At 46.7% G+C, this 21,004-nt stretch overlaps 1 protein-coding gene across 1 annotated transcript in view; it reads right to left on the bottom strand.

The window, feature by feature from the left end:
- Window positions 1-1,518: 1,518 nt before the first annotated feature.
- ARK2C (arkadia (RNF111) C-terminal like ring finger ubiquitin ligase 2C) overlaps window positions 1,519-21,004 on the bottom strand; it is a 114,602-nt gene continuing 95,116 nt past the window's right edge. The window contains exons 2-8 of the mRNA XM_049901580.1: window positions 16,753-17,068; window positions 16,026-16,136; window positions 7,220-7,349; window positions 5,202-5,306; window positions 4,781-4,876; window positions 2,361-2,467; window positions 1,519-1,866 (exon numbers count right to left, since the gene is read on the bottom strand). Of these exons, the coding sequence (XP_049757537.1) occupies window positions 1,749-1,866; window positions 2,361-2,467; window positions 4,781-4,876; window positions 5,202-5,306; window positions 7,220-7,349; window positions 16,026-16,136; window positions 16,753-17,068 (983 nt within the window). The 3' untranslated portion in view covers window positions 1,519-1,748. The remainder of the gene's footprint in view (window positions 1,867-2,360; window positions 2,468-4,780; window positions 4,877-5,201; window positions 5,307-7,219; window positions 7,350-16,025; window positions 16,137-16,752; window positions 17,069-21,004) is intronic.

Below are 21,004 nucleotides of genomic sequence, written 5' to 3'. Positions count from 1 at the left end.
AAATGAGGGGAGAGGAGGGCGAGGGACAAAGGAAGATAGCAGAAGTCCAGCTGACCTGGTGTGTTCCGTATATGGATAAAGAAAGTTGGGTTTGGAATGGAACTTGGTGGCTTTTCCTATCTCCATCCTCTTGCCCTCCTGTCTCTCTGATCTCTCTGGGGTCAGGGAACTTGTGGGGACATATCGTATGGTGACAGTTGGAAATTTCAAGTCTGTCACTCCTACCATACCCCATCGCTAAATCCCAAAGAGATTCCTAGGAGACAGCATAGAGCTCACTGGACAGATGACATTAATGCTTACCACATCTAGGGAAGATAGAGGGAATGAAAAGGGGGATGTACTGCTATTTCTCTCCATTCAAAGGAGAAGGAAACTGAGGCACAGAGAAAGAAAGGGACTTTCCCAAGGTAATCAAAGAGTCAGAGGAAGAGCCAGAGGCCAGAGACACAGAGCCTCCCAAACCCCGCCAATGTGGTCTCAGCGTTCTGAGGGACTACATCAGGAACTGAGACACCCCAAAGGATGCTCAAGGTCCTCCTCAACATTCATGATGTGTGATCTCAGCCCCGAGTGCTAGCTGAGAGCACTTCAGCCAAGACCATGCATCACCTGTGTTATCTATTGTCAACATCTGGTAAATTTTTTTGCATAGGGAGGCAGTGGCTAAATTGCCTCTCTGTGACAGGGCATGAGCACAGCAGAAAGGAAGAAGGTGGCGTGAGCATAGGGATCCTGGCTCCGAGGAACCCAGGGGGCAGTCGTAGCTGAAGGCTGGCTCTTCTCTGGTTCAGTGGGAATGTGGGTTAGCTGAAGCCAAGCAGATGAGCCCTGGAACTGGGGAGTCCTCAAGATAGAATTCCCCCTTCACCTCCTCCAACTCTACATTCACAACCTCAGCTAAGCCCCTCAGAGGCCCAGATATGACCTCCATCCACTCCTTTTCCAGGCCTCCTTTTTCCCAAATGCCCCCTCCCACACTCCGTGCACTGTAAACATGAGAAAAACAAAAGCAAAGGAAAAAAAAAAACACACACACACACAAACGAGAACCCCCTTCCCGCCTCCTAACCTGGGTGAAAAAAAAATCATCCTTTTTCACCATAAACAGGATTTGGCTTTTTTTTTTTTTTTTGATTTTTTTTTTTTTTTTCCCTTTTCTCTCATAAAGACAGGAAGATTTGGGCTGTCGTTGGTTGGTTCAGTCAGGCACCAAAACAAGGAACTCAATGAGAAATATTTGGTGCGAATTCGGTAATAGCAACATGTCCACCACAGATGACTGGAGCACCACACACAACATTTGTCTTAAGCTAACATGCTCTGGCTGCCATCCACAGAAATAGCTAGAGACCCCTACATGGTTTCTACGTGGTCGAGAGGTATATATACAATCCTTTGAAGGACAGGATTGAGGGGCCAGTCTATCAGCTAGAACTTTCAGGATCCCATCAACACTCTCAGCAGCGTGGGCCCCCCCTTCCCACCCCTGCTCTGGGCATGGCCAGCTCCCTCCCTCCCATGCAGCAAGGTGGATGGGGGCAGTCACCATTCTACATGGGTAGGTGCTTCCCCCACCCCCTGCTTTCCCTCGAACACTGGTTCCACCAACTCCTCTTTCCACAAAATGTGCTTGCAGGCTTTTCCTCTACATCAAATGGCTCAGAAGGCAAAGTTTGGCTGCAAGGGCTATGGCCATGGGGGGACCTGGTGAAGGAAAATGGGGCGTTCACTGGCTAACTCCTCCCTCAGCTGTCAGCTCCCAGTTGTGTCTCAATGTCCACTCGGCAGATGGGGCATTTCTTGCTCATGGCGAGCCACTGGTCCACGCAGAGTTGGTGAAAGAGATGCATACAGGGTAAGCGTCTGGAAGAGAGGAGAGAGGGTCAGAGGATGGATGAGGGAGAAAGGGGCTTCACCAGGAGCTGAGAGTGGGCAAATGGTAGACTACTGAGGGGATCAGGATACACAGCCACGGACACTGGAGAATTGGCCAAAGAGGGTCTTAGGAGCCCTTTGTGGCTGAGATGGGAAAGCAAGGCAGGAAGCAGAGCTCAAAGCCCTCTTCTTCCACGGAGTCCTTCCAGATCAACCTGAAGCAAACCATGACTTTGTACCAGACCCGTCCAAGACCAACACCACACTGTTCTCTTATACTTTGCATTCACCAATCATACCCGTGGGCACCACACATCTAGAATACCCCACACCCCACCATCATAGGGCAACCTATTTCACGCTGGACACACTCACATGCATAAGCAAGCAAACCCTCCTCCCTGCCCACAGACACACAGCAGTGATGGATCACCAATCCCCAAGAGAGAAGGGAGAGGAAATCAAAGATGTCAGCTTCTTACCTCACATCCTCTCCATCTTCGAGCATAGACAGACAAATTGTGCATTTCTCATCTGTGTCAGACTCTTCCCCCTCTTCCTTCTTGCCCTTGCCATCCTGGGGTCTTCGCTACAAGAAGCAGAGAGAGTAGACTCACCTGGTGGCCACTGTCTTTCACACACAGGCTCCTCTGTCCTGTGCAGCCCTTCTTTCTCTTGTGAGCCTACTTCTTTTTAAGTTCCTAAGTAAAACCCAGACTTCTGCCATCTTCCCTCCAGCCTTCTCCCTAACATCTAAACCTGGCTTCAGGATAGAGAGGGTTAAAGCCAAGTGAGGAAGAGATGATTGTGCCTTTTTTTTTTGCTGTCCCGGGCACTTTCTAGGGGCATGGGATTTGGAAAGGAATTGGGCACCTAATGAACTAATTCTTTGCAAAGCTAGGGCTTGTGCATAAAGAGCTTACCCCTTTCTGTTCCACTCTTGCTGTCCACTCCTCCTTACATTCTTCCTGTCCTGGATCCCTGCCTCCAGGCTTCTCCCTCCACTTTCAGGTCTAGCATGCTTCGTTCATTCACCCTTCATTCAACTAATGTTAATTCATTTATTTCTACATTACTAGATGGAAGCAATGGGCTCAGACATAGCAATGACTGTGAGGATGATGCAGGACCATTTAGTTCTGTAATATATACAGGTCGCTTTGAGTCAAAGCTGGCTCGACGGCTCCTATAACAACAACTGCAAGATGAAGGCAAGATTCCTCAGCCTGACACTAACTTCTGTAATTTGTACCATGCTGTTATGAACTGTCTTATATTGTTGGATTTCTCTTCCAATCCAGAAAGTTCCTGTAAGGTAGGCACTAATCCCTACGATAGGCATCATGCAGGCACTCTTTATACTTGCTGGCTTTAATTCTTCAGTTTTTCATTATGCGCTAATGATTTGAAAATAGTTAACCTCTGTCTAGAAAGTTCTAAATTCTTAGATGGTACAGACTGTGGCTTATATCACGGTTGGTCAAGTACAATGCACATTACTGGTCCTTAATAAATAACCTGGGGAGGAAGGAATTTTATCAGTAAATGAAATCAGGCTATCTTTTGAATTCCCAGCTCCACCCAGTTCAGTGAAACGGTTTGCCTCTGATAATACCCATGAGAGGAAAACTGTCCATTCTGTGCCTTCTCCAGGGATGAACCCACTAAAAAGTCATTTTGCAAAGAGAAAAATCTGAAGCACCCAGAGAATGACCTTGGGGCTGGCCCAGATGCCGGGTCTCCCAATTCTGGACCCTGGGCCTCAGCTCTGGGGGATTCCTAATCTGATTTGGCCTGGGGAATCCTGTACCCTCACTGGAACAGCCGAGAACATCTATTCCTCCTGCTCTCAGCCTCACAGGCTCTATATACTCCACCGTGAACCATGCTAGGCTTCTGAAACAAGCTTCCACCTCTCGAGAATCAAAAAAAAAAAAAAAATCACATCCACAAACTGAAAAAAACAAACCCATTGCTGTTGAGTTGATTCTGACTCATAGCGACCCTGCAGGACGGAGTAGAACTGCCCCCTAAGGTTTCCAAGGAGAGGTTGATAGATTTGAACTGCTGACTTTTTGGTTAGCAGCCTAAGCTCTTGACCACAGTCCCATATAATTGTACTGGCTTTTGAGTATGAGCAGAAATGGTGATGTGTCTGCTTTAGGAGCCCAGCCGTATTTGCTAGAAGAAATGGCCTTCTTTTAACCAGCCCTGCTAGACAAGAGGAATGTCCAATAAAAAAAGATAGCATGAAGAGTCACCTACTTGCCAATTTTCTATTGTTTTTTCCATTGGTGCATTTTTCTGTCATATATTTTTTAATGATTGATAATTTCCTATTTATTGTTAATAATTTTAGCTTAACAGTTTACCTTGTTTTACTATGTCTAATTTATTTCTTTAAATTATTCTCTCTTTTCATATCTTCTCCTCTTTCTTATTTGGTATTTCTAATCTTATAGATCTCCTGGTGTTTAATCTTTTCATTCTCTGAAAACTGGACTTCTCATGACCTGAAATTGGACTTGGAATTATTTTCTAAGGCAAGTCCTAGCCTTCTGTGCAAGTGCCTTTTACCCAGCTCCTTCAGAGATAAATGTGGATTTGCCAGTAGCCCTGCGTGTGTACACATACATCATATTCCCTCTCATGAGTCCATAAGCATGCACACACACCCAGCCCGTCTTCTTTACTGAGGGGCAGCCCCTCATCTCCCCTGCTGGTTTCCCTCTGGCAGAGGCAAGTGGAAAGACCCCAAGAAGGCATCAGAGCTTCAGAGCGTCTAACCTGAGCACATGTGCCTAGGTTTTGGGCTGTGCCTCTCTGTCAGACAGCCAGGCCTGGGTCAGTTAGGCACCTCCCGAGCCTCCGACTGTGCAGGCTGGCCTGCTGGCCGACCCACCTTCTTGTACTTGTGGGGGAAGGTGAACCTCTCAATGGTGTTCTGCACAGCTCCCCGAGTCACATTTCCCAACCTGTCCTCAAGCTGCAGCAGCTCCTGCAGAGAGACGTATTTGGACATGTTGTATATTCAGCACATGCAAACACACACGTATACACACATGACGCAGAGGGAGAGCACTGAAAGGTCAGAGCAGGACATACTCACAGAAGCCATCGGGAAGAACTCTTCTGATGCAGAAAACCTGCAACACCCCTTCTCTCTCTCTCTCTCTCTCTCTTTCTTACTCCCATCCCTGGATACCCTCCACCACCCACCCCCTTCCCACAGTGAGGAGGGAGAAGAGATAATGACAATATGCCATCTCCACCAAGCTAGTTGGTGCCGGACTGGCAGGAGGATTCCTAGACAGAGGACGTACCTCATAGCTCTCCCTCACGGCAGAGGTGTGCCTGCTGGGGTTCAGTCCCTGGAGAGCCAGGAAGTGGAGCTGAGGGTAAGGGTAGTTGCGGATTTCATGAACAACCTGTGGGGGAGAAAATACCTTGGATAGAGTGAGGATTCAAGGCTGCTTGATGAGCCCAGCTTCGCTGCCTTCTCCTCCCCCCAGACCTGCCAGCCTGCACACCCGAGAGCTGTGGGCAGAAGCACTGTCCTTTCCTTCTCTGTGTCTCTCTCTCCTCAGCGAGAGCCAGGCTGTTCCTGGACCAGCCCGAGGCACAATAAAGTAACAACTAACCCTGACTGGGCATTGACTTCACGGCAGGCACTGTTCTAAGCACTTCACAGGACTAACCAATTTAATGATCTCACCCGATCTATAGTGTGGTGCAATTGTTATTGTCGTTAAGTGGCCTCTAGTTGACCCCAACTCATAGTGACTTTACATATAGCAGAACAAAACATTGCCGGGTCCTGCGCCATTCTCACAATAGTAGGTATTTTTGAGCCCATTGTTGCAGCCACTGTGTCAACCCATCTCATTGAGGGTCTCCCTCTTTTTTGCTGACCCTCTACTTTTTCAAGCAGGATATCTTTCTCCAGCGATGTGGGTACAATTACTATACCCATTTTACTGATGGGGTAAGTGAGGCACAGATAGATGAAGTAAATGGCCCAAAGTTATACCATCGAATGGCAGAAGCAGGATTTCAAATCCAGGCAGTTGGCCTCAGAGTCCACGCCCCTAACCTGCCTCAGAGAGCAGCCCAGAGGTTAAGAGCTTGAGCCAGAACTAGGGTAAAGGAAGTGAGGCACCCACCTTAGGCACAAAGCTTAAGGGGGCACCAAAGCACCCACTAATCAAGATAAATAATGTTTTAATGAAATGTTTTTTAAAAAGTCAAGACTAATGCAAAAAAAAGCAAAAACCATGATACACAAAACATCAAATTTTTAAATAAAGATAGGCTCTGACCCTATGCTTGCAACTGCCCTGCCTCACTCCCCTCACCCTAACTCCAGCTATGAGTCGGGCGTGTTTCCATGCAAAAGCACCTCAGCTTACTCACTGTGTGACCCTGGGCCAGTCACTTAACTTTCTATGTCTCAGTTTGCCAATCTGTAAAACAGCGATAATACCCTTTCTTGTAGGTATTGAGAGGTATTGGAACAGTACCTGGCATGCAGTAAGTACTCAATAATGTTAGCCTTTTTTATTCTTAGGAGATGGTGCTTCATAGCACATACCACAGAACATAGAAAGACTTCTGAGATTACTTGTCCCAGCCCCGTATTATATGAATAAGGAAACTGAGGAACTCCATGGTAGAGACAAGGGCTAGAGGGTGACATTACTTTTTAGTGCAGCAACATGAAGTTCTTTGGAAATAAGAAGATTTTCAATCAAACAGCCCTTTGCTGCTTTAGTGGGATATCTTCACTTTAATTCCATACAGCTTGCAATGCCAGGAACTCAAAGGCCCCCAACACTCTGCAGTAAGGAGAAGGCCTTCCCTCTGTGGAAGGCAGGACTGGATATACAGGCTAAGCCCCGGGAACTTCTGGGGTCTCTTTGACCCTCACACCAGTGAGATGAGCGAGGCTGGCATCTTTGTTCCCATTTCACAGATAAGAATGGCACTGACCCCAGAAGCTAACTAAATGAGGCCCTAGAAGGTACAGGAACACCCCTGCCTGTTCTTAGCCCCGAGCCTTTTCCCCACAGACCACAGCCTGCTATGCAGGCTGCCCTTTTCCACGCCTCTGTTGTCTGACTCCTCCTCCTTTCAGCAATTTCAGAGGTTCTAGTTTTTTTTTTTTTTAGTACATCAGATTTCCTTTCTTTCCCCCTCAAGCCAGGGTGGGCAGAGGAGCTGGAAGGGGAGGGGAGCAGTTGGCCTGCCTGGGAGCCAGGGCACAAAGAAGTTGCAGTCCCCGGCCCACCAGGGGCATCAGCACAGCAGGGGAGTCATTTCCCAGCAGAGCCCGTTCACTCACCATCTGCGTGGAGGAGGAGTTTCTGGGGTAGTGGTGCATTCGAGGAGTCGCTAGATAATGCTGATAGTGCTGAGGGATGGGCCGCACCTGGAACTGGGCAGGACTCAAGCCAGCATCCACGCTGAGATCCCTGCAGGGACACAGCCACAGTGAGCCCCAGGGCCATGAGAATCAGCCACCAAATCTCAGAAGGGACCTCCAACATCGTCCATCCAATAGAATCAGAGACACAAACTGCCAGCGCTACAAGAGACTTTAGCTCACAGCCCTTCCCATCTCCTTATACTAAGAAATCTGAGGCCGAGAAGGAAAGGGCTCAGCTAGGTCTGAAGGAGCTAGAACTATCTAAAAGAAAGCCAGTTGCTGTTGCATCAACTCAGACCCCAGGCAACCTCACGTGTGTCAGAGTAGACGTGTGCTTCACAGGATTTTCAATGGCTGATTTTTTTTAAAGTAGACTGCCAGGCCTTCCTTCTGGGTGCCTCTAGGTGAACTTGAACCTCCAACCTTTCGGTTAGCAGCAGAGCACATTAACCCTTTGTGCCACCCAGGGACTCCATCTAGGCCATATAAAACTTCTTGAAACCGACAAATTTTCCAAGATAAAGCCCACCCCTGAGAGAAAGACTGAAAGAAGACTCCAAATAGAGCAGTCCAGGGGAACAGAGCAAAGGAAAGACAAAAAATTGAAAAAACCAAACCCGTTGCCATCAAGTTGATTCCTACTCATAGCGACCCTATAGGACAGAGTAGAATTGCCCCATAGAGTTTCCAAGGAGAGCCTGGTGGCTTCGAACTGCTGACCTTTTGGTTAGCAGCCATAGCACTTAACCACTACACCACCGGTGTTTCCAAGGAAAGACAAGGTCCAGATAAAAGTGGAGGAGGGAGCAGAGTACGTTTTTCACTAAAGGAGAAAACAACCAAAGAGGGACCTCTACAATTGCGAAGCTAGGAAAGCTCTCCTAGGTCACCCACCCCTCCTGAAAGTATAGGAACACTCATTTCACTTATGAATGTAAGTGAAATATACACACACACATCCACAAATAAAAAATAAACAAATAAATGCAATGGAAAGGGACCCAGGGTTGCTTGGAAAATGGCTGCTCTCAGGTCTGAGGCAGAAAATGCACATGTGACTTTGAAACATCTTGTCATAACCAAAAGCAAGAAAGCTATCGAAGACCACCAGGGTCATGTCAAAAGACTCAGAAGTAATCTTGCAGAAGCAGCTCCCAGTGGCCAGAGTTGGTACTAATTGCATATCAATTGGCATAACTGTGAGGTTGAAGCACACCACATAGGTTTAATTCCAGGACAGTGAAATGATGCTAAAGAAAATTGGTCACTGCACTTCAGAGATACCAAATAGTTGAGGAGGGGGAATTTCTACTAGTAAAAATGCTCCAGCTAACGAATGAATAAGGAATGGTTGAATTATTTGTCACCGTTTTGCATCCCCTAAAGAAATAAAGGATTTAGGCAAAAATCATCGACCACTGCTAATATCACATAAAGGGAGACAAGGAGACATTAAGCGCTTTCTGGAAGAAGAACACAAAACCACCTATGAAGTATTTTTACCACAAAGTAAAATTTGAACCTAAATCTGATCAAGCCAATGTAAAGGAAGTACAGGAAACTGAGGCACACGTTACGTGATAGCGTGGAGTGTTATCAGCAAAAGCCAGATAATGGGAAACTCTGCAGGAAAAACGGCCTCATTTTTTCAACAAACAAATTCAAACAAACAAATTGATAGTGGCAACGGTTGATAGATGTAGACAATGTCACTGGATTGTACATATAAAAAATGTTCATATGGCAAATGTTTTGTTACATATGTACTTATCAGAGTAAAATAATATCTCAAAAAAAATATGGAGGAGAATTGAAAGAATTTCTGCTTCCAGCTATGATGGAGTAACAGAAATTGGATTTATTTTTCCACTGGAAACCACATGAAAACTGGACAAAATATATGACAAATCTGTTTCCAGATGTTGGGCAATAGGCATGAAAAACTGTGACTCCTGGAAAGAGGGAAACAAGAAGGTGAGCCCTACAACTTCCCTGGCTTTTTCCTGCAGGTGCCTTCCAGGCCATGGAGCAGGGAGGGGGACCCCTAGCAGGGCACAGTGATCTTGATGAGTTGAGGGTTTTAATTCAGTGAATATGAGGTCTCTGAAATTTATAGTTATGCCCACTGACGTGAAAATTGTCCTCAGGCTTTTAGAAAAGAGGAAGCTATGCAGAATGAGAGCCCCAGGAATCTGCAGAGGGGTCCCCTTGAATCTTTGCTGAATATGAAGACGAGCATGCATGGGGTAAGATTCCATCAGATCAAGCAAAGAGCAACCAAGGAACAGCAAATGGATCTCAGAGCTTAGCAGGGCTGGGAAGTATTTGCATTGCAAACAGCCAGAGCAGAGGGTCCTTGTTGATCACTCAGGACATTCAACAGAGACCCAGGCAGAGCCTTTTGAGGCTTATTTATAAGCTTAGTTAGTGCAGGTCCACAGTAAGCTCTACTCTAGAGATACTCTAAACCAATTGTTGTCAAGTCATTTCCAACTCATAGCGACTCCATGTGTGTCAGAGTAAAGCTCTCTCAGAGATACTCTAGGCCTGCAGTGATGAAATTTAAAAACAAGCTACAAAAGGATCAAACTGAATTGCAAGTGGTGCTTACCAGAACAAAGCCCGAGACCCTTTAAAAGAATAAAGCAAATCCAGTTTCTCAAAAATGTATATTTCACAATGTCCATCATTCAATAAAAAATTACCAGACATACCAAGAAACAGGATAATATGTCTCATAATCAGGCGAAAAAATAGTCAACAAAAATACTCTAAGACACTGAAATGACAGAGCTGATGATGGTTAGCCAGACACAGCTACCCCTTGGGGATACCCACACTGTAGCCAGGCTCTGAAAACACCCTCTGAGAGGTTAGACCAGGGCCCCTGAAGGTACAACCTCAGAGCCTATGTGGGCAAGAGGGCAGGAGCCACTGGAACTTAGAGACTTCCCTTCCTTATCTTGTCTTGAGCAGGCCCTGACCATGAACTTTCTCAGCTCCCATTGTGCCTGCTGCTACACAGGCTGCTGGTTCCCACACAGACTGTGAAACGTGGGTTTGGCTACACCTCATCTACGACAATGCCCTCTGAGATGGCTCTGACGGTGAGAACCCAATAAATCCATCATCCTTCAAGGGGATCTGAGTCCTGTTCCCTAAATTAGCTATGCTTGTGAGGGTAGTGAGCGCTGAGAATTAGCATAATTCCTATAATGGCCCCTGGGATCCAGCCCCACCCCCTTCTCTCTCCACAGCTTAGATCTAGCTATTGCTTGCTGGAGGGCAGGGCTGGCCATTGTCCTCACAGGCTCCACACACGCCACTGTCCAAGCAGTAGCAGAAACCCATTGTGAGAAGGCCCAGGTCCTCAGTCCAATTCCGCCCTTCCTCAGCTATGAGACCCTCTCCACTGAGTTCACCTCTGTAAGCTTCATCTAAAATGATGATAGCAATAGCTCCTCATAGTGATGTTGGGAGGATCAAATGGGAAAATGGATGTGAAAGCCCTTTGCAAAGCACTTACAAATGCAAGGGGTTATTGTTAGCCCAAATCCCTGAAATAACTCATTATAATCCTGTCATTTGGAAAATGAGCTAAACTCTTGGAGTCAGAAGAAAACTTAGAAATCAACTAGTCCAGTCCCTCATTTTCTCAGGCTGATCTAAGTCATGAAGAAGGGCCTTGTTCTATCCAAGTTCCTTCCTAGCAAGTTAGGGCCACCAGGGTTTCTGAGCCTTATCCCACTGTACCACTTCAAGGAAAGAAATTTCATGGGACTCTCTCATGTGACTGAAGCTCTGATTTCCAGTAGTCTCCAGGAGCCCAGAAAGTTCAAAGGAGCGAAGAGATATTCAAGGAATTCCATTAAAGCAAGGAAGCAAGGGACTTGGGGTATAGCACTAACAGAGCCACCCCAGTTCCAAGAATGCTAACTGGAAAAGTCAATGGTACTCTGCATCTGAGATGGGTGGGGTAGTCTGCCCTGGTTGGGCCTGGGTGAGCTCTGGGATCCCTTATCTTAAAACCCCATTAGAAAATTCATTCCTGCATCAAAAAAACAAAAAACAAAACCCATTGCTGTCTAGTAGATTCTGACTCATGGCAACCCTATAGGACATGTTAGAACTGCCCCATAGAGTGAATCTGAACTGTCAATATTTTGGTTAGCAACCATAGCACACTGTAGCTCTTAACCACTGTGCCACCAGGGCCCCAATTGGGTGCAGGCTCCCTCAGTTGGGTGCAGTTCCACAGAACCTTAAGAAGTCTGGTTTGGAACTTGACCAGAGGAGACATTAACCTCTTGAAAAGCAGTTTCTCCCACCTTTCCATTGTTGCTACCAGCCTATAAGAACCTGGCTGAATTTTGGGGGGAATTAAGAAAATACCCAACAGGCCTAAAGCCTTTGCCTGGAGCTTACCACAAGGCTAAACCAGAACTATGTTTTGGGAATTTCTTGTAAATTGTCAGGGCACAATTTTTTCAGTTATGTCTAACCATTGACCTTAACTTTATTTTCCACTCTCAATGTTCTTGCAGTGTGCTCTGGTCTGGTTGCTATGCAACCCCTTAAATTCTTCCCAAGGAATTTGCCCCCAAAGTGCTGGATGCCATCTTATGAAGTGAGTCCAGGCTTGTGGAGCACCGAGAGGCTTTGTTGAGGCAGGGCTGCCTGCAGGGAAAGAACAGCAAGAACCTCTCGTCCTCCATCCACGTTTTGCCAACAGGTGCCTAGACACCTCTGCCTTGGGCAAGGTTAGGGCTGTGACTGATTGCAGTACAGTTCACATTAGGGGTCAGAGTTGGAGCTGAGGAGCCAGGACTGAGAAGTCAGAGAAGCATGGTAAGGACAGAGACACGGGAGCTGTGACTCAAGGTCAGGGGTCAGGTTATTGAGCATGGGCCAGAAAGGGGAAGTATTTGGGATTTAATTTGTAGACCAATTTTGGGGAAAAATAACATCTTAAAAACATTGAGTCTCCCAGCCTATGAACACAACATACCTCTCCATTTATTTGAGTATTTTTTAATTTCTCTCAGCACTCTCAGGCCAGGATGCCCAGCTGGGAGAAGCTACTTTAGAGCTGAGATATTCCAAAGTTAAGGGGAAAGACCAGGGCAGCCTCAGCTGGGGCTGGACAAGGGCTATGGCCCAATACCTGGATGACCTAGGGCAGGATTCCATGGTTTCCGTTGGGTCTCTGGAAGGGGCAGAGAGGGGGAGACGGAAACAGCTGCAGACACTCTCCCCTCCTCCCTTCCAGGGGCTCCTTCCAGGGGGTAAGAGAAGCCACTCCTGTAATGCATTTTCTGTATTCCATTGATCAGGCTGCCCATCTCCTGGCAGAAGAGGCCAGCTGGCTAGAGATGCAGTTAGCATTATCACAATTACGAAAGTTCCTCGTTACCACTAAACTGGCCCTTGCTGGAGCAGTGCTAATTACATAGAAGGAGAAATGGTTGCCTCCTCCTCTGGAGAAGGCTTCCTACTTGGAAAATAGTGACAAAACAGGCAGAAAGGGGTGGGCCCAAGCCAGTCTCAGGGCCAGGGGCCTCCCAGCTTCAGGGTCAGGGGCTCCAGGAGGCAGGATCAGCTACTCTGGGCCTCATTTTTTATGTTTCTCACAGCAAATGTGGGTCAGGAACGCAGGGTGGTTGAAATGATGGAGAAGGACAAAGAGTTGTGGCTAAATAAAGAAAGCTGGGGACAGAGATAATGCTTGCAAATTTTCTTGCCTTCTCCAAAAAAAAAAAAGGAACCTGAACCCAATGGAGCCTCAGGTCAAACAACATTCTCAACAGGCCAAAACTGCTCACCACGTCTCATTATTTACACCACAACCTATATTTTTCTTTCTTAAACTTTTCTTTCCTTGATTTTCTAAGTAATACGTGCTCATCATTCACCACCTGCTGGGGAAAAAGATGGTGAGGAGGGAGGGCAGAATGTGGGCTCCAGGAGGAAGTGCCCAGTCCTCTTCCAGCCTGGCAGAGGAGCATTGCAGGGGTGCCTTGGAGCCTCCCATTCTGTGTGTCTGGCCCCAAGTTCTGTGGGGTGCAAAGGCCTGTCAGACATGGATCCTACACAGTTCTGAGGACAGAGGAGAGGCCACCTCAAGCTACCTGTCTGAGATTTTTGCATATGGAGCTAGCTGAGACTGAGAAAGTGGAGCCATGCCAGCTGTGTGATGAAGCTTTCTGGGCTCTGACACCTTCCTCTGGCACCATTCAAGGACTCAAGGACTTCCTGACCAGGGACTATGGCTGTGGGCATAGCCTTTCCCCAGCTCTGTGCCAAGTCCTTACTGTAATGCCCAGTACCCACACTCAGTTGCCTTCCCACGCTCTTATGTGGAGCCTGTTCAGGCACCCCAGGACCCAGAGGCGATATCCAGAATCTGCTGGCTCCTCAGGCATCTTCCTTCAGCCTCATCAGGACCTGTGGACTTTGGACTGACTTCTTGGTTTTCTCACAGCTTCACTCCTTCTGATATCTCTCCAGGAAAAATGTTTTTTTTTATGTCACCTGTACAGCCACACTTGCCACTGTGGACCATGTGTGTTTGTTCAAATCCTTTCAGCCATATGAAGAGCCCTGGTTACTCCGTGTGTGTTGAATTGAGTTAAACTGAATTAACTTGATTGCCAAGGAGCAGAATTTAATCCAAACGGCAATTAAATCTTCATAATTTGAATCTTGCTAATTAGAAAAAGGCTGAACTGAAGTTGGCTATGGTGCAATCCATCTTCTAAAGGATTGTTCAACTTAACGGGTTTATCTGAGAATGAACAGAGGGTGGGAAACAATGGAACACTTTAAAACAACTGCTCTCTGCACCTAGAAGCATCCTTAGTGTTTGTCTTAGTTATCTAGTGCTGTTATAACAGAATTCCAGAAACCGGTAGCATTGAAAAATAATATTTATTTTTCTCATAGTGGAGGAGGCTAGAAGCCCAGATTCAGGGTGCCGGCTCTAGGGAAAGGCTTTCTTTCTCTGTCAGCTCTGGAGGAATGTCCTTGTCTCTTTTTGAGCTCCTACTCCTGGGTGATTTTCATGTGACTTGGTATCTTCTCTTTTCCTATTTCTGCTTCTGGCTTGCTTGTTTAATCTCTTTACATCTCAGAAGAGATTGACACAGGACACACCCTACTAACCCTATCTCAAAACATATCAAAGACAACCCATTCCCAAATGGGTTCCCAACCGTAGAGGTTAGGATTTATAATACATAATTTGGGGGGACACAATTCGATACATAACAGTGTTCAATCAATTAGAACTACCCTTTTGAATCACTCCTGGGCGTCCATGAAAAGGGCTCCCAAAGCAACCCTTGATGAAGACAGTTGACCTGACTAAATAGTTGGAAAATGATACAACTGCACATCAGGTTTTGCAAAATAGTCCATTTTTCCACTGATTTTTTTTTCTTTTTAACATTCTTTAAAAAAAAAATTTTTTTTAGCATAAAATTTGTAAGAGTAGTACAAAGAATTCCTGGATACCCTTCCCCCAAACCAAAGCCAAACCCATTGCCATCAAGTTAATTCTGATTCAAAGCAACCCTATAGGACAGAGTAGAACAGCCCCATAAGGTTTCCAAGGCGTAATCTTTACAGAAGCCACATTTTTCCTCCACAGACACCTTAGTTAGCAGCCGAGTACTTAACCACCAGGCCACCAGGGCTCCTTACCCTTCACACATAGTCCCCAAATGTTAACATTTTACTACATTTCTATATCCTTCTCTCTTGTGCACACGCTTCCTGTCTACACGCACACACATGCACACACACACACTTCTCTGTGGATATATACGTATAAATCTATGTATATAAAAAAACACATAGATATAGAGACATACATAGATAGTAATATATGAATATAGATAGCTATTAATATGTATATATTTATTTATATAACATATTTATATTTATCAAAGTTTTTTTTGAGCCATTTAGAAGTAAATTGCAGGCATGATGCTCTTTACCTCTAAATGCTTCATGTATTTAGAACTGCACATCTTTTTAAAGTATTCGAGTGTTCAGATCTGACCCTAATTTAGATCAACCCTCTCCTGATCTAGAACCAGGAGCAACACTGCATCCTAGGCCAGCAAAGACCTCCATCCTGAGCACAGGAGATCTTGGAAAGACTTCAGAGGGACCCTGTTGCCTACAAAGACACACAACAAAACCTTCAAATTCTCTCCCCAGCCCATCAGGTTCTGCCTTAGTGCTTCAGGTATGACGTCACTTTCTCTCCTGTGAGTCTGTGTTTACAGGACCTCCGCAGTCTGAGTGCCTTGCTGGCATGCCCTGGTACTTCTCTGTGGCTCCCTCGAGGTCCACCTCCTCCAGGAAGCCTTCCCTTACCACCCTAGCTACTTGGAACTCTCCATTATGTCCTTCCCTCAGGGACCTCATTGAGCCTTGGGAAATGTTTTATATCCTTGTCTCCCTCCTCCCCTGTGGGCCCTAAGCACAGAGCCCCAGGCTGGGCTCAAGATGGTGCCCATTTACGTCTGAGCTCACTGCTGGAACCAGGCCCAGATGGGTGCCCCAAGCCCTGAGGGTTGCCAGGAACAGGGGCAAAGGCTGGGGCCTAAGGACTGGACCTCCTGCACCATTGTTCTAAGTGAAGGAAACAGGAACTTGACAGATAAGGCAAGAGCTTCCTCCCTCCCATCCTCCCCCAGAGGCCCCAAAAACTCACCAATCAGTGCCCTCAGCCAAATACCTGGGCTGAGGCGTCTGCAGTTGGTGGCTGAAGTCGAAGCTGGGGTGGAGGCGGTGGGGGTGGACAGAAGCACGCTCCTGACTCCGCCTGGAGGGAAGGGAAGGAGGCCCATGGCGTCAGGGGCTTCTGGGCCCAGCCCAGCTCTCAGGAGCACTGTGCAACCCTAGCCAGCCTGAGGGTGCCCCTCCTGCAGCCCCCAACAGAGCCCCACAGCCATGGAGCAGTAGGCTTCACCCATCCTCCCAAACACCAAGGAAGTTTTCCAAGCTGGGCGTCTTCCAATAGCTCAGACACTTGGATGGACTGAAGTCTCATCTGGTCCCACCCAAACCCACTCACTTCCTCTGTTTCTTCTCCCCTTACTCTGTCTCTGTCCTTGGCAGGGCTGTCTTCAAGATACTTAGACCCACCCCCTGCAGGTTTTCCCACCTCTGTGCGTACCCTCTCACCCCCTCTTCTCCTCTCTTGAAACCTCTCCACACTCCTCCCAGCATTCATGACCCAGGTTAAAGCCCACCTCCCCCGTGACGGCTTCCCTGAACACTCCAGCTCTTGGTGACCTCTCCTCCCTCTGACCTCCACCAACACTCACCTCTCTCCCATGCACCCCAACTCCTGTAGTTAGGGTCCCCAATAATTTTTATTGGAGGGGTAGGTGCTAGACCCCGGAGCCTTCTCCCACCCCCACCCTGGCAGCACTGACCTGGGGTGTGAGACCAGCCTGCGGTGCTGGGCTTCCAGGAGCTGCTGCTGCAGGAGGTATTGCTGGTGCAGGGCCTGAGGTAGGAAGGAGGGACCTGTGACGTCCTGGAACTGGAGGGTGGGCAGCGGGGTCAGTGACTGGTGCAGGGCGCCGCTGTGCTGGTGGGCCGGGGCCATGTGGGCACTGAGGCCCGGCTGCGACTGCACGGGGTGGGCCAGGGGGAAGTCGGGGGCGAGCTGCTGCGGCTGCGGGGGGCCCAGGTGGAAGTGGCGGCAGGAGGTAGCGTGAGGATGCTGAGACCTTTGAAAGGGGGCACCTGGGGAGGCAAGGACAGAGAAGACACTATGAGACTAGCACAGCCCCTCCCCCACAAAGCCCACCCACTTTTATATACAGTATACAAGGTACAATATTTAATCCATCACCTGTCTGTCAGTTTGTCATACTGTGGTGGCTTGCATGTTGCTAGGATGCTTGAAACTATGCCACAAGTATTTGAAATACCAGCAGGGTCACCTGTGGTGAAAAGGTTTTAACAGAGCTTCTAGACTAAGACTAGGAAGAAAGACCTGGAAATCTACTTTCGAAAATGATTGTTGTTAGGTGCCATTAAGTCGGTTCTGACTCATAGCGACCCTAGGTACAACAGAACAAAACACTGTCCATCCTCACAGTGTTGCTATGCTTGAGCCCATTGTTGCAGCCACTGTGTCAATCCATCTCACTGAGAGTCTTCCTCTCTTTCACTGAACCTCTGCTTTACCAAGTGTGATGTCCTTCTTCAAGGATGAGTCCCTCCTGATAACATGTCCAAAGTATGTGAGGCAAAGTCTTGCCATCCTCCCTTCTAAGGAGCATTCTGGCTGTACTTCTTCTAAGACAGATTTGTTAGCTTTTCTGGCAGCCCCTGGTATATTCAATATTCTTCACCAACACCATAATTCGAAGGCATTAATTCTTCTTCCGTCTTCCTTATTCATTGTCCAGCTTTCGAATGCGTATGAGGCAATTGTAAATACCACGGCTTGGGTTAAATTAGCCAATAAAAACCTTATGGATCACAACAGAATATTGTCTTATGTAATGATGAGAGATGAGCCTCCTAGTTTGGAAGGCACTCAAAGTACACAGTGGCTGCAATAATTGTTTTTAGTTGCCGTGAGTCGATTCCAACTCATGGCAACCCCGTGTGTGCAGAGTAGAACTGTCCCACAGGGTTTTCAAGGCTGTGACCTTTCAGAAGCAGATTGCCAGGTCTGTCTTCTGAGGAGCCTCTGGGTGGGTTTGAACTGCCAACATTTCAGCTAGTAGTCAAGCACCTAACCATTTGAGCTACCCAGGGCTGAGACAATGGATTCGAGCATACCAAAGATTGTGAAGATGTTGCAGGATCAGGCAATGTTTCATTCTGTTGTCTATGGGGTGATCATGAGTCGGAACCCACTAAACAGTACCTAACAGCAACAATAACCATCTCTAATGCTGCCAAGTAAAGGCTCTGTGTGCGTATGTGTTGGAGTGGGGAGGAGGATTTGCTTTAGTGAATAGGCAAGAGTCCTAAAAGGGCACACGTGATCCTTGGGAGATGTTAAAGGCATTTTGGGGCCCTCGGGTACAATTTGGCTTTCTTGAATTAGCTAGACCCCTCCTGTGCAACCTCATTGGCCTTACTACCTTCTTATGAAAGATGCCAGGTAGAGAAAATGTAGTTCAGTTCAGCCAAGGTCAGACTTCTCTGAAGCCTTGGATAGCCAGGACCCAACCCACGGGGAGTCCTAGTGAATCAGAAGTTGTTTCTCACTCATTCTTAAGAAAAAAGCAAATTACACAAAAAAGAAGATCCTCCCTGGAATTTATTTAAAAGCAAACATTTTCAGGCATAGCTGGGCTCGGACTACATTTACTCTGGTCTCCACTACTTTTCTAAATGAAGTTGAGCTCGATGACAAGGAAGCCAGAAGCCCTCCCATGAGCAAAGATCCAGCTCTAGGTGCTGGAGTCCTTCAATGAGACAAAGCAGGAGAGCAGTCCTTTTAGAAAGATCTGCAGAGACATCCTGCTCTATATGGCCAATTCAACACGTCTGCTCCCTTCCAGACCCCTGAAATGAGAGCAGAAGGATAAAAGGAAATATGATCACACAAGGACAGCGAGGAGAAGTGACGTCAGCAGGCAACACATGTCAGCAGATTTTTGCAAGATGGAAGCAGGTGGAGGAATTAGCAAAGCTGAGAAATCTGAAACTGAGCACCTACAGGAGGGGCAGTTAACAAGACGTGGGTAAAGCTTGCCGCACAATGCCACAAGGGGCAAGAACTGGGAAGCTGGTTGCTTTGGAAGGCAGGAGAGAGGGCAGAGCTGAGTGTTGTATGTGGTTGTTGTTAGCTACCATTGAGTTCGTCACCGATTCATGGTGATCCCATGCACAATGGAATGAAACACTGCCAGGTCCTGTGTCACCCCCCTGATTGGTTGTTGATCACCATGATCAGCTGCAGATTGGACCATTGTGATCCATAGGGTTTTCATTGGATGGTTTTTCAGAAGTAGATTGTCAGGCCTTTCTTCCTAGTCTGTCTTAGTCTGGAAGCTCCACTGAAACCTGTTCGGCATCATAGCAACATGAAAGCCTCCAGTGACAGCAGGTGGTGGCTTCTCATGAAGTGCGTTGACTAGAATCAAATCCAGGTCTCCTTCATGGACGATGAAAATTCTACCACTGAACCATCAATAAGGAACAATGACGCCCAGGTCTCTTCCCCTTTCTTATGCATCCCAGTGGCTCCCCCTTTCTCACCTTGGAGAAATTGAACTAGAAAGGCTCCAATGGAGAGATGCTAGGCAGAAGAGGGCAGGGTGTAATGTCATACTAAAACAGGGCAATTAAATGAAAGTCTATATATTGAACTTTGGAAGCCCTGCCCCCTTCTGCCACTTGGTTCATGCCCCCTCCCTGCCCCCTCCACATCCTCGATGGAACCAACTGGTCACAGGAAGACCCTTGCAGGTGTTGCTGGCCGAGAGCAGCCCAATAAATGGCAGGGCCCCCAACTGGTCACCCTGTAATGAAGCCACTAAGTTGAAAAGTCCACCCTCACACATACTTACACTCAGTACCTGGACAACTTTTAGTGACCCACACTGAAATATGAATAAATATCCCAAGGATGACCAGTTTCTTGAGGAAGATTACAAAGTGAAAAGAGAAACAGAAAAAAAAAAGAGTAAAAATTTTTAAATGAACTCAGTAAAACAGAGACAATGCAAGGACAACGCAAGAAAAAATAAACTCCCAAACACTATAATTAATATCCTCAGAGAAATTAGATGTTGAATCAATGAGACAACATGAAGCTCTTATAGAAGGAGCAAAGACAGAACGAGAAAGAGTACTCCTGGATATTAAAAATATAATAGGTGAAATTTGAAATTCAACAAAAAGGTTGGAAGATAAAGCTGGGGAAACAATCCAGGAAGTAGAAGACAAAGAGATGGAAAAAAAGAGAAAAGATGCAAACATTGAAGAATCAAGTCAGGAGAGTCAACGTGGGTAATAGAGAATGAATGGAATAAAGGGGAGGAAATTAGGGAAAAAGTATCACAAAACTTTTCTCCTGGAAGTTCTAGATTTCAATCTAGTTTCTTCTAGATTTTCAGTCTAGTTTCTATTTCTAAAGGGCTTTCTGAGTGCTCAGCAAAATAGGTAGGGAAAATAACCCACACCAAGGCATCTCACTGTGAAAAGTCAGCACAATGGAGGCAAAGGGGTGGTTCTAACACCTTCCAGAAAAAGGCAAGTGAGCGGGTCCCATATAAAGTGTCAGGAGTCAGAATAAATTTTTCAACAGCAGCAGTGAAAGCTTTAAAATAATAGAAAAACCGTCTTCTGAAACCAAAAAGCAAATCCGTTGTGTTCTTCAACTCATGGCAACCCCATGTGTAACAGAGCAGAACTGCTCCATGGGGTTTTCTTGGCTGTAATCTTTATGGACGTAGACTGCCAGGTCTTTCTTTTGCAGCACCACTGGGTGGGTTCAAACCACTAATCTTTAGGTTAATAGTCGAATGCAACCATTTGTGTTCGCCCAGGGACCTCAACTGCCTTGTAAATACTGAGAAAAAATATGTATTTTCAACCTAGAATTCTATGCCCTGACAAACTGTTAATCAAGGATGAGAATAGAATAAAGGCATTTTCAAACACGCAGGATCTAAAAAAAATAAACCTACTTGGCACACTTTTTCAAGGAGG

This window comes from Elephas maximus, chromosome 11 (assembly GCF_024166365.1).
Source record: "Elephas maximus indicus isolate mEleMax1 chromosome 11, mEleMax1 primary haplotype, whole genome shotgun sequence".
In the NCBI taxonomy this organism is placed as follows: Eukaryota; Metazoa; Chordata; class Mammalia; order Proboscidea; family Elephantidae; genus Elephas; species Elephas maximus.
The sequence above is the reverse complement of the archived record's forward strand: the minus strand, read 5'-3'. Positions and strand labels throughout refer to the sequence as shown.